The following is a 14,554-nucleotide window of genomic DNA, read 5'->3' as shown; positions in this document are numbered from 1 at the left end:
TGTCCCTCTATCTTCAGAGGGACTTATGTTCTCAAATGAAATGGCCTCATGCTGGACCAGAAAATAGAATGTTAATGAATCCTCTTGGGTATGTTTGCTGCACAGTTTTTCTGAGCTCTTCTTTTGCTAAATGAGCTTGGAAGCCCCAGGCTTCTTTACTTTTCTGTTTTCTTTTTCTTTCTTTCCTTTCTATTTTTTTCAAACATGGTCAAATTCTGTATCCAGGCTAGCCTTGAACTTGACATCTTCTTGCCTCAGCCTCTCAAGTGCTGGGATTTCAGAAATATGACACCATACCCTGGAAGCCCAGGGTTCCAGTCAACCCTCAGTGAGATACAGATGACCCATTTTTAAATTTTTAACTGAAAATAGCAGGAAGCAAAGGCTCCTCATGTGGTCAGCTCTCAGTCCCAGATCATTAGGTAGACTTCCTGGCTCTTGTGGGATGCTTCTTTATGGTTCTTTAGCCTGGACTATTTACAGATCCATATGACTGCTCTGTGTGCAGATTTGACATGTCCCTTCCTTGACCTTTTGCAATCCAGTGCTGTTTATGTACGCACACATGTCATAGTGCTACTATTGCCTGTCACCAGTGATGCTTGAAGAGAACTCAACTCTCCAAGCATTGAGCAGAAAATTAAAAAGAAATTCAAATTATTCTGAAGTTGTAGAATACCAATATTAATTTAAATCTTTTAAATGCTCCCAGAGATAAAAGACAAATTATTCTCTAAGTAAACACACTTAGATGACAATAGATTGTCAATGGCAAGAATAGGAAGAGTAAGAAGTATCTTTAAGGATGCTGAGGAAATAATATCTATGTCCAGCCAAACTCCTGGAATGAACAAAGAAAATTTAACAACAAAAACCAAAACAACAACAACAAAAAAGGATTTACTTCCAAAAACTCTTAATAAAATAATTTCAGCAAGAAGAAAAATGATGCCTAGCAGATATGTACAGTTCAGGGAGCAATGCCGATTTTAAAAACTGATTCTGTAAGTGAATTAACAAGTTTAGTTCTTGAAACAAAATACATTAAAATCTTTATAGGACTAAAACCTCTCAAAAAATGAAAATGTGGGAAATGTGGGGGTGGAAGTTCCCTATGTATAATTAACAAAGACTATTAAGAGCTTCATACTTACTCATTTGAAATATTTCATTTTTCATTTTTAAATAAGGCATAATTTAAGTACAGTGAAAGCAACATTTTTAGTATACAGTTGGTGCTCTGTGTGTGTGTGTGGGGATGGGGTATGGGGAAAGAATTCCGCCTTGCCCTACTAGGCAAGTGCTCTTCATTTGAGTAACACACCCAGTCCCTATTTTTGCAACTTTTGACACATATCACGTAATGACCACCAAAGTGAAGATATCAACCCACAGAGCTTTGTCCCCAAATTCTCTAGTGTTCTTTTATACTTATCCCTTTCCCTTACCCAAGGCCCTGTCAGGTGCCTTATCTGGTTTTTGTCACTATGTATTGCCTTTTCCAGAATATCATATATATTATAATACAGCTTAAGTCTAGCTTCTTTCACTTAGACTAATATACTTGAGATTTATCAATAATCTGTGTCTGTTAGTAGTTTTTTCCAATTTATTTCAGAATAGTATACAATTGAATGTATGTATCATACTTTATTTACCCGCTTATCAGTGGACACTGGCATTGTTTCCAATTGTTGATTATGAACAAAGTCAACATGAACATCCATGAACACAAAATGTCAATTCACTCATGTCAAGATCCTGTATAGAAACTGTTTAGTTGTATAGTAAGAGTGTGCTTGGGTTTATAAGAAATTGACAAGCTGTTTTCCATTAAAAATTTGAGCTCGTAGAAGCCAAGAGCAGAACAGTGGTTCCCAAGGGAGAGTGGGAGTGTAGTGTGTGTTCAGGGAAATGTTGAACACAGGATAGAAGATTTCATGTGGATAGAATGAATGAGTTCAAGAGATCTATTATAGAACATACTGACTACAGTTAATAATAATGTATGGTGTTCTTGAAAATCACTTAGAGAGTAGAATTTAATGTTCTCAGCACACACGATGAAAAATACATGAGGCAATGCAGATGTTATTTAGCACAATTTCTTCATTCTACAATGGGTACATATATGCACACATCATGTAGTATGCAGTAAGTACTCAAAGCCTTTATTTGCCAATTTAAAACTTTTTATATATGGTAGGGATTTAGACATTCTGGATTCATTGGTTTCTATAAAGTATCCTTTTGAGTTAATATTTAATCAATCCCCTTTTAGTAGGCAAAGGGTTGTTTCCACTTTTGATCCTATTGTGAGAAGTGCTGCTCTCATAATTTACATGTGTAAATCCTTCTGCTGTGGTTTGGATGTTAAATGTCCTCAAAAGGTTATTGTGTAAAAGGATAGGTTCCCAGGGTGGCACTATTGGGAGGCAATAAACCTTTACAAGGTAGGATCTAGTGGGAGGTCTTAGCTCACTGTTGGTGTGCCCTTGAGGGGATGTGGCACCCTGGCCTCCTGCTGTCTCTCTTTTTCTTCCTGCCCATGACAAAAGAAGTTTTTCTCTTCTACACACTGCCTGCCATTGCCATTTGACATGCCCACAGATGCCAAAGGCAATAGAGCTACCCAATTTAAGACCTGAATCTCTAAAATGAACCTGTTACCTCTATAGCCAGTTTTCTCAGGTATTTTGTTATAGTGATCAAAGGCTGTGATACATGTCCATTTTGAAAGTTGGTTTCATTTATTTATTATTGTGATGGACACAAATGACCATTTTATAGAAAACCAGAGGTATACAAGATGATTCTTTCTTCATCTAAGTTTTTGGAATTAAAACTTAAATAGCAAACAACTAAAATTGCAGAATTTATAAATATGTACAAAACTACAGTCACATATTGGTGAGATGTTCCATCAGAAGAAATCAGAGAATCCCAAGAAGGTAAGAAGTGCAAAAAGGTAAAGAACTACATGTATTAACAAAACTCCTAAAATAGATGAAGTTGAGTGATTGAACAAACTTAATAGGGAAGATCTGAAGTAGGGTAGAGCATCAGACAAGAGCTTACATTATGTTCACATACTCTAATAAATCAGCACAGCAGCACAAACTGAAATCACCTAGAGGAATATGTTGCTTTCCTAATGAAAAAAAAGAACTTTAAAGACATATTTCTTCTGTTGCACTTGTGCAGTGACTTTCCTGTATATATTCATTTTAGAATCAATACATGAAAACGTACTTATTTTACTTTCTTAAAGTTGAAAGTAAAATATATGAAAACATACACAACTGTTTCCAGCATTGACTGGTAAAGTGAGTGATCAAAGAGAGACTGAAGAATGAGGTGGAGAAGTAAAGAGCTGGGTGAGAGAAGAGAAGAGAACTAGAGCAGTGACAGCTGCAGGCTGGTGCTGGGTCATGGTCCCTGAGCTGAGCAAATGAGCCCTCTATTCACAGAATAGAGGCACACATGCACATGTGTGCATAAACATGAGAGAGCATAGAAGTGAGAAACAAAGAACTGAAAAAGCGTAGAGACACCCATCTGATTTCTGATGAATGCTAACTAAAGGTGGATGAAAGAAGACCTCATGTTAGCAAATGTAAATGGTTAATTCCCTCTACTAGTAATGGCCCAGACAAGAAGTACAGGGAGGGATATGCAGAGTGATTGCCTTGAAAAACCATGATGCCCTTTTTAAGTTAGACAGAAAGGTGGCCAGGGCCCCTGGCCCCAATGGCCCTGCTTGGCCAGTTACTGACACCATCTACTTAGTAAGAAACCACCTTAGTAAAACCATATGGAGTAGAACAAGTCATCAGGGCTCAGAGTCAATGTAGTGACTGCTGTTTACAGAAATGGCAGGTCAGGAGACATGCCTGGAGGATTAATTAAAATTAAAATTCAGTTTCCAGGAGCAGCATATTCAGGGGAGATCATGTCACCTGAGAGGATGAAACTATAAAATGTCTCCCAGGACAAGGTTGGGCCCCCTCCTGCCAAGGGACAGTGAGGCAAGGCAATGATAGATCACCTTTGAGCAGCCCTACCCATCCCTCGGTCCTCAAGTTTCTTCCATGGTCATTTTTAATCATGGACCCCAGCTGGAAAGGGGATATAAAAATATAGTACAGGGACTCAAAACTTATCAAGAACTACTACAAAGCTGTGAAGGACTTCCTTACAAGGAGAGAGGATGAGGACATTCTGAGGTATTCAGCTAGTTGCTTTGCCAGGATTCTGCCCTGGATTATCAGTGTCCATCTCTTTCCACAGAGAGAATGGGAAATGGTAGTGACTGGAGAAGCCTTTCACCCCTGATCCTAGTGACTACCATGCACTCTACATCCCACCCTGTCTGAAGAACCACCTCCTGTTTCTTCAGCATCTTGAACCTTGTCACAAATGAATCCAAATGAATCTCAGGGCATAGGATGTGGTGTGGAAGAGGTGCTTTTTCCCTTTGAAGGTAAGAGCTCGTCTTTGTTTCTACACAATGTGTGGAGTCTGAGAGCCTTGAGAAATAGACCAGACCTTAGTGCTCCATCTCATATTCTCTCACAAGCTTCATAGCTCACTTCCATCTCTACTCTAGGCACTTTGTAAACATACACCTCCTATATGTGAGGATACAGGCAATCATCTAGCACCACTGATAAGATCTGAGTTACTAGAATTCCTAATGCTGACTTTCTGGTAAAAGTCTTGGTACACACCTTTGGTACACCTGTATTTTCCTGGACTCCAGTAATCAGATGTGGATCCCTGAATGGATAGTACCTTAAAGGAGGATCATCTAATATCAATTCACTTTCTTCTCCTCTATATGCCTGCTTAACACTAAAAAAGACTCAGAAAAGCCAACTGAAACTGGGAGTGGTAATATACACCTGTAACCCTAGTACCCGGAGGATGAAGCAAGAACATCAAGAGTTTGAAGCCATCTTGGCTCTACATAATGATTACCTCCCCCCTAATAAAAAAGGTCATTTGCAGTCATTAAGTATTTTATTAAATGAGATTAACACATAAAAAACTTACAAAAACATGCTTTCAAAATTTTAGCTTTATTGTCTTAATTGACTGAAACTTTCCATGAAAACAATGGTCCTCTATTAACCTCATTCTCTGCGGACAGCTGTTGGCTTGAGCCCCCCTGACCATCTCCAATAGTTTTCCAGAAACGGCTCTTCTGTAGGCCCAGGTGTATATTTCCTGGTCTTTCTCTTTAGAGAGCCCCACATGGGAGAATCAGTGAATACATAAAGTGAGAAAAAAATAAGGTAGAGGCAGGTAAATAGGATCTAGAGTCTTGTGTACATCTGGTTACCCAAGCCCTGCATCTTTTCTCCTCTTTGAAACTTTCTCCAAATCTTGGCATAAAAGGTTGGAATTGTGCCCAGCCAATTATTTCCCTCCCTTCTTTTTTACTGTATCCATTCATCTTTACTTAATCCACAGAAGAGCTTTTCAAGTCTCATATTTATCAGAACCAGAATTGAACTTGTACATGTCTCTTACTTGGCAACAGGAAAAGAAGTCTTCCAATCAGTGCTCCTCAGGTTAGACCTAGTTTTGGTTTCATGAAACAAGGGAAAGATCTCAGGCTGCCAAAAATGATGAGACATGATTTTAGTGGTATTTCTTATATTGGCTTCTTGTACAGGAGTCATTGTGGCAAAGAGCAGAATGATAGTCTTGTGCTATATTTTACTGTATTCACCTTGACAATTGTTTTTTGCCTCTCTTTTTTGTTATACCTCAACCCTTCTTACTTAACCAGCAACTCCTATTCATCTTCAGTCTGTGGCTTGTGTACCACTTCTTTAGCATATTCTTTACAGAAATCTCACTTACATGGTCTCATCGTACGTCAAATTTTCATTCATGTATCAGTCATGGCCTTTGGATAATGTAGGTGTTTGTATGATAAATTTTTCAATCTATGTATTTACCAAGAATCAAATGTAGTACCTGAGGGGCTGGCTGAGTGGTTCAAGCAATAAGAATTCCTGGATAGCCAGCATAATCCCTGAGTTCAAACCCCAGTGCTGCAAAAAAAAAAAAAAAAAAAAGTGTAGTACATGATGCATTGTATATTCTGAGTAAACTTAGACTGAGTGAGATGAAGGAAGATGATCAGAGAAGCCATCCAAAGTCAGGATTTTATGATCCTAACACTTAAATGGCAAATCTGAGAACACCAGGGTGGTGACATCAACAGAATGTAAGAACAATAGCCATAGATATACAAAGAAACAATAATGAAATTGTTGGAGATATTTTCCTCTTCTCCTCCAAAGTGCCTCTTAAATCTTTCACTCAACTGTTAATGATCTGCATTCATAAAGAGAGAGTAAATGGATGCTGTCACACACATATACCACGTACTCCATATCCTCAACTTCTTTCACCAAGATTATCATTTAGATTCAAGTTCAGCAGAATAGCGTCTTTCCTTGTATTGCTAAGATTTTTGAGGTAACACTCTATTTCTCATGTTCAGAGTGTTGCCATGAATCCCAGGTAGTGGTGTGCTTTGGGCATTTCCTCTAATGGCTGCTATGTGCCTCACCCCTTTAAGTATACATCCTACACTAACAAAAACAGTTACTATGTCTCCAAAAATCTCATCAATTTCCTTGTGTAAATTTCTTTTGTACTGTTCCTGACAATTTATCTTTATAATTATCTCACTCATCCATTCTATTCATCTCAGAATTCCTTTTCCCTCCAGCAGACTAGCAGCAAACCCCTCAAGTCAAGGAGGACAATTGAAGATTATAGGAGATTAAGTGCTCCAGAAGTCCAGAGATTCCTCTGTTGAGGAAACTATCAGCAACACTGAAACCATGAAAGTAAAGGCAGACATCAGGTCAAGGAAGAAAATGGCAAAGAGTTTTTGTGAACAAGTTTTAAAAGCTGAATTGTAATTCCAAGTAAATTTCAAGCACAATATAAGCTAGATTTTAAATCAATGTCCAGTGTATTTATTCTTTATGAAGACAGAGATGCTTTCCTTTTTCTATGAACATGTTTGCCTGCGTTACTCTTTTTGATGCTTCACATAAAGGAAATGCTTAATGATTACCAATTCCCAACTTGTCTGTTAAACATTTAGCTGATAGCTCATCATAGTTCAATCAACAATTCAGAAATTCAGAAAAGAGAGGTAAAACTTAGAGAAGGAGATATATTTCGTGATATTCCTGTTGGCCATCCCATGTGTCCTGGGACAAGCTAAAAAAAGGGATTGAAATTCCTTAGAAATGCTTCTACTAGAAACATTCTGGTACTAAATAACTAAAGAAACCACACAGAATGGAGCACTGGAACTCCACCTTGGGAAGTGGCTTCATCTTGGTGGGAATTCTGAATGGCAGTGGGTCTCCTGAGCTACTCTGTGCCACACTCACTGTCCTGTACATGTTGGCTTTGACCAGCAATGGACTGCTGCTCCTGGTTATCACAATGGATGTTCACCTCCATGTGCCCATGTACCTCCTGCTTAGACAGCTCTCTCTTATTGACTTTCTTCTCACATCAGTTGTCACTCCCAAATCCCTTATGGTTTTTCTGAACAGAGATAACACCATATCCTTTGGAAGCTGTGCCTTTCAGCTGTTTCTGACACTGATACTGGGTGGCACGGAGGACCTCCTTCTGGCCATCATGGCCTATGACAGGTATGTGGCCATTTGTCATCCTCTGAACTACATGATCTACATGAGGCCCAGGGTCTGCTGGCTCATGGTGACCACATCATGGTTCTTGGCATCCCTGACTTCTGTAGGACATACCATGTACATCATCCACCTCCCTTTCTGCATGTCCGGGGAAATCAGGCACCTGCTCTGTGAGATCCCCCCTCTGTTGAAGTTGGTCTGTGAAGACACATCCAGATATGAACTCTTTGTGTATGTGACAGGTGTGACTTTCCTATTGCTACCCCTTTTTGCGATCATTACCTCCTATACACTAATTCTTGTCACTGTGCTCAATATATCTTCTAATGAGGGAAAGAAGAAAGCCCTCTTCACCTGTTTTTCCCACCTAACTGTGGTTGGGATGTTTTATGGGGCTGCCACCTTCATGTACGTCCTGCCCAGCTCCTTCCATAGTCCCAAACAAGACAACATCATCTCTGTTTTTTACACCATTGTCACCCCAGCTCTGAATCCCCTCATTTACAGCCTGAGGAATAAGGAGGTCATGGGGGCCCTGAGGAGGGTCCTGGGGAAGTACATCCCACCATTTAGGTCTTGCTTTTCACTATTCCTTCTCTCAATCAAATTGCTACACTGAGCTGTTCTTTAATAATACACTCTAAAATGATACATACGCTACTTAAATTCTTTATTTTATACTGTGTGACAGGTAGGTACAAGGACATAGGGTGAACTCACTTGGCACATATCACCCTGGTTATGGAAGTCCCACATTACAAAGGGACCAGGAGAAGAAAAGCTTTGCATGGATACCTTAGCCTCATTGTGTGATAGGGCATTATCTCGACATATTACCAAGTAGACACAGTAGGGGATTAACTTGCCATTTCAACATAACGCAGCAGGGAGAAATAGTAGTGGTTTTAGATTAAGAAGACACCAATAGCCTCTGAACCCCAGAGAGCTGCTTCTTTTATTAATGATTTAATAATCATTAACTTAATGGTTTAATAATCTTTAATTTGTTAATGATTTGATAATCATTAATAAAGGGAAGATTACACAAAATATATTGGATTTCTTTCCTATTAACAAGGTACCAATTGGTGAGGAAGAATATTAGATATGTGATTGCATTTGTGCTTCATTTCTACAGAGAAATCCACATTGACATCACAAAGACAAAGACCTGCATTGACCTTGTGGAATGCATAAAGACAGGGGGCATGGCAATTCTAGTTGGAACCTGTCAGAGTCTTTTTGAAATGAGAAAATTTCAATGCCTATAATTAAAATTTTAAATGAAGAAAATAGAATTGAATGTAGTGGAGATACAATAGCAGTGAGAAAAATAGATTATGAGTGTTAGTTGATATTTTAAAAAATACAGTCATGAAGATACACATATATGTTTTGACACATGAAAACAATTGCATAGTTTTCTCTAAATGCTGCATTTTACAATGCATAAAATTAAAACTAAACAAAGAAATGAATAAAGTTGAATCGCAACTATGCACACGTAAGCACAAGAGGAGTGGCACCATAGCAGTGAGAGGAATGTGTTGTGCATGGTATCTGAATCTTTTCAAAATATAGGTAAACATGTATGTTTTTAAACATTGAAGTAATCACAAGGAGCACATTCTTTTCTTTGTTGAAGTAATGGTAAACTGCTTCATTTGTAAAACAAAGTCATAAACTGAACAGCTAACACTAACTATACAAGTTTCTTATAAAAACAGAAAATGCAGAAATTTAAAGAAATTACCTATAATGTCTCCCATTCATTCTTGTTATGTACCTGTATTTTGCTGATAATTAAACTTCCTTTGACATTTAAAATTTGGACATACTTTTTCCTTTTTATGATACAATATTTTAGTGTATTGATAGAGAAGGAGGAAACCAAACACCCTGAGTTTAAATCTACTCCCTTTTTATCATCTGTTCATCTTCAGTCACTAAATTACATTTTTTGGCAGTATTGGAATTTGAACTCAGGGACTCACACTTGCTAGGAACGCCCTCTACCACTTCAGCCATGCCACCAGCCCTTACATTTTTTTAATGCCTCAATTCGCACATCTGTTAAAAGTTATGATAATTAGAAGCCTGAACTCATGATACTGTTGGTAGATTGCATAAGATAATACATATCAGTCATTTACTAGACTAAGCCTGGTAAATAAAGCTTAAAATATGTTGATGATTATATAGATGAGTAGTAAAGAGTATTCAAAAACTTAAGATCATTGGTTTATTGGGTATTTTGTTTGTTTTTTAGTGATACTGGGGTTTGAACTTAGAGCCTTGGGTTTGTTAACAGACTCTCTACTGATGAGCCACATCTCCAACCTCTATTATTTTACTTTTAAAAAAAGAAACATATGTTCATTAATTTATTTTTATTGAAAAAATTGCATCTATTTATGGAGTATGACATGATTTTTTTGATATATGTATAAACTGTATAATTGCTAGTTCAAGCTACTTGATATATAGTTTACCTCACATACTTATTCTTTGTGGTAAGAACAGCTAAAACAAGTGTTCAGTAATTTTCAAATACATGGTGCATTGCTATTATTATTATCATTATAATCACTAAGACATACAACAGAATAGATACAGAGATAAGGAATTTTCTTATAAATTGTTCCATTTATATGCCATCCCTTCATTTTTTCTCCCTTCTCTTTTTCTAAATCTCAGATAAGTTGAGTTAATTGTCTTTAATATATACTTTTTGTCAAATAAAAACTAAAATTAAAAAAAGAAAGCTATCCTGGTAGATATTGGGAAAAATTAACAATAAAGGACAAGAAAGGGATAAAAGAGAGAAAAGGAGTGAGGAAGAAAGGAAGAAAAAAGACAGAGAAAGAAAGAGAGAGAAAGGGAGGGAAAGGAAAGAAAGAAGGGAGGGATGGAGGAAGGTAAGGAAGAAAATATGGATGCACACACAGGCACTACTTTTGAAGCCCATGCAATTTAAAAGGGAAATTAATGTGGGTAAGCATATAACCTCATATCAAGCAATGAACCACATAAAAAAACATCAGAAATATGAGAATACATATTCAAAAATGGATTCTCTTCCTTTATTCTTGTGTGCACTTATCAAATCTCTATTGAACATGTTTTATATGTCCAAGGCACATTTCTAGGACCTAAAGATAAAAATATAAACTATAAAGACTTCATGGTTTTGTGTTGTTATGTTTCTAGTATGGACTTCAATTCTAAATTTAACAATTTCCAAAATTTAAAAAAATGCACATTTAAAGGATAATTATTTCAGTGCTGGGAATCACACTCAAGGCCATGCACATGCTAGGCAAATGTTCTACCACTATGCCAGACCACCAGCCCAAATGGTAGATTTTCTTAGAGTATGTGTATAGTTAAGAAAATAGTGAAATATAAGGCTGAAAATTAAGATGAAAAGTCAAGATTGAAAAGTGCCTTGACCTCAATACTATAGAATGTGCTCACATGGAATTTTGAACAAAAGGGGTAGGAGATAAAAATTGGAGGCATTATGGGAAGAGTTACAGAAAAATGAGGAAAAGATTTTAAAAACAGAGGTCTGGGAGACTGACGTATGCCTTTGTAGGGTATGTGAAGCTTATAATATAGAAAGAAGATAGTTTGTATAACATCACTGAGTCATTTATTAAAGACAATACTTCTCAATACAAGGTGCAAGGTGGGGTACTTGACCTCAGAATTCCTACTTACGATAAGCCCCAGGTGATTACTAACACAATAAGAAATATGTTGCCTATGTGGGTGATAGAATAACTTTTGACATAAATGAAGTGTGCAATTATTTGTTTACGTTTGAATCTTCCTGACATTGTGAAGTAAAGCACTTAAGTTTTCTTCCATGTTGTCTTTGAGTTCATTTTTTTTTTTAACCTAAGGTAGCACCACTTGCTCAGCAAACTTGCTCTGTTAAAGGCCAGATAATAAATCTTTTAAACTGTGTGGGCCACAACCCTTAACTCTGCTTGTATAGTAAGAAAACAGCCATGGACAATACAAAACCAAATGTGTTGCCATAAAACTTTATTTACAAAATCAGAAAGATTGGATTCATAGATTGCTGATCCTTTCCCCACCCCACCATTCAAATCAATAAATTGTTAATCTCAGTGGCCTAACAGATAGAAGACATGTTTCACATACGTTAATCTCAGGTGAGAAATGGAGTGTCAGGTGTAAGGACACAAACTGATAAAAAAAAATCTGCTCATTGGGTATTACAAAGATGTCCTTTTGGTAACATCTAGAGGTAAGGATAAAGTGGTTCTTCACTGCTAGGTTTTGTGGCCTTGAAGGGGTGCAAATCACACAAGCTCACTTTCCATATATTGAAACACAATCCTATGGTCCCAGGTAAATGCAAAAGGGGCTGGGGAATAAAAAAAAAAAACCAATGCATGTGGAGTGAGTGGAAAGCCTGACACAGAACTTTGGTTTCATCATTTGATCTTTAAAATATCTCATTTATTCCAGGAGATTTTATATATGTGAGTTAGTTTTTTTTTTTCAAATATTTTGCCATTTCTTCTAATTACATGGTTAGTCATTTCTTCCTGATTAATGTGAAATGCTGCCACAATATATGGTAAATTTCATCATGACATTGACATATTTATGAATTACTATGATTATTTCATTGCATTTTAATTGCTAAAACTCTAGCTATGATAATTATTTCATATTTTTCTTGATTATTCATATTCTTTCTACTTTTTAGCATGTCAAAATCCAGTTTTGAAAATGCTGTATGAATTTTGAAGTTTGCTCTATTGAATTTCTAGGTCATTTGGCAAAAAGTTGCTGTCTTGAAATAAAAAATGTTAAATTCTTTTCTACTAGGAAATTGGAATACCTATGTATTTTTTCAGTATATATATGTTTTCAGTATATATATGTATATACATAGATATATGCATATTCACACTCATTTGCTTTTTGTATTGTTATTGAAAAGATGGTACCATAAATAGTCTAGATTTTATGGAAAAACAGGTATGACACACACATGGCATAGTCCATACTTCTCCGAGATTTTTTTAATAGTAGAATCAGAGAGAAATTAATTTAACTAAAGCATAAAATGACCAGTTTTATATAATAATAAAAATGATGAAAATAAAATAAGATGCATGGTAACAACTTTTGGTTTGGGTGCCTGTTACTTAGATTAACAAGTTAACATTCAAGGTGAGTTTAAATGATGCGAATAGTAAAGAATGCAGATTTGACAAAAGAACATCTAAGATTTACTAGAACAGCAAATTGGTCCTAAGGCAGGAACAATTATGGACGAGTGATAGGCAGCAGGGAAGCCAATGCAGTGAAGTGAGAGTGAGTACAAGGGGCCATATGTTCAGATATAGGATGAAATGTAGGCTGAAACACGGTTACGTGTTTTCTACAGCCATGTAGAAAAGTGACATGATCTATTTTATGCTTATGCTGGTTAGTTTGCATGCTGATCATAGCAGGGCAAGAGGGGAAAGACAAGATCCCTTTAGGAAGGTATTGCTGATCAACAATACAGGATTATGATGCCTTGAGCTGAAGTACAACTGTAAGGAAGAGCAACAGACATCACCTATGTGGAATTTGTTGTATAGATGGAATTGTATACACAGTAAGGTTTGCTTGTTGAAGCAGTGAGGCAAGTAGATGAAATTACTCAGGAAGAGATTCTTGACTGAGAAAAAAGTGATATCCATATCAATAACCAGAGGAATTTCAAATCCATAAAGAGAATGGGATCCAAAAAGGTAAAGAGGGCGAAGGGAAGATGTAGGTAAACCACGAATGTGTAGTGTGTGGAAGCTGAGAGAAGAAAAGGTTTCAGAGAATGGTCATTTACATCAATGTAGCTGAAGGGTTGAAGGAGGAAGATAAGGAAGTGACCATTTTATTTAGCACATCAACAATGACTTTGGAGAACAAAATAAAACCGTGTCTTTGGCAAAGAACAATCACATGGAAAGAGAAGAGAGAGATTGGGATGAGTGGAGATATATGGATAGAAGATCAGCAGAGGAGAAAGTGGATGTAGGAACTCATTTTGTGATTTCCTTTTCTGTGAAGAGAAGTCGAAAAAGTGTAACAATGACTGAAGGGTATGGAGTCATGAGCAGCGTTCTCTATGGGATGGGATAATAAGAATATATTTAGATTTTTATGGTTTTGATCTAGGACAATAGAAGAAAAGGGTTTCAGAAGGAAGAGATTTGTAGGTGCAAACTTTTGGGAAGGTCACTGAGATTGTGCCCCAGGGTTAGTCTTTGACAGACAGTGGTAATGAGGGAAAACAGTGTGAGATGGAGAATTCTAATGCAGTAGATGAGAAATTTGAAGAGGGGAAGATGAGGGACTCTGTATTTCTTTAATGTACATATGCACATACACTCATTTTTTTGTATTATCATTGAAAAGTTGTTATTGTTATTGAAAAGATGGTGACTGAATGCTGTGTTCAAAACAAAGTATGGGACAAGGTCATCAGATAAGATAGGAGGTGTGAAGAATTCATTTACAAAAGGGAACAAAACTAGGTTTGGGAAGCAGAGTAGTATATCACATTCTGGAAGGCAAGGCTGAGTATTATTGCCAATAGGCTTTTAAGATGTAGGTAATAGGATCAAATACTTTAAGAAAAAATGAGTTGGAGAAAGATGTTAGAACTGAGAAGATTGCCATGTACTGTCTCTTACAGTCCTTCTTATAGTTCCATAGGTAGTTTAATAGAAAAAAAACTGTGAAGAAGTATGTAAAGCACATTAATAGAAAATGGAAGGTGTATATAAAAATATTGTCAGAAAAGCTGTAACTTTTCAAAA

At 36.7% G+C, this 14,554-nt stretch overlaps 1 protein-coding gene across 1 annotated transcript; it reads left to right on the top strand.

Annotated features, from left to right (window-relative positions):
- The first annotated feature begins 7,335 nt into the window (after positions 1-7,335).
- LOC109693783 (olfactory receptor 2AG2-like) lies at positions 7,336-8,319 on the top strand. The gene has a single exon (XM_020175338.1). It carries the CDS (start codon positions 7,336-7,338, stop codon positions 8,317-8,319), a length of 984 nt encoding a protein of 327 aa, XP_020030927.1.
- The last annotated feature ends 6,235 nt before the right edge of the window (positions 8,320-14,554 follow it).

The sequence above is a fragment of the Castor canadensis genome, chromosome 1 (assembly GCF_047511655.1).
Source record: "Castor canadensis chromosome 1, mCasCan1.hap1v2, whole genome shotgun sequence".
NCBI lineage: Eukaryota > Metazoa > Chordata > Mammalia > Rodentia > Castoridae > Castor > Castor canadensis.
The sequence above is the reverse complement of the archived record's forward strand: the minus strand, read 5'-3'. Positions and strand labels throughout refer to the sequence as shown.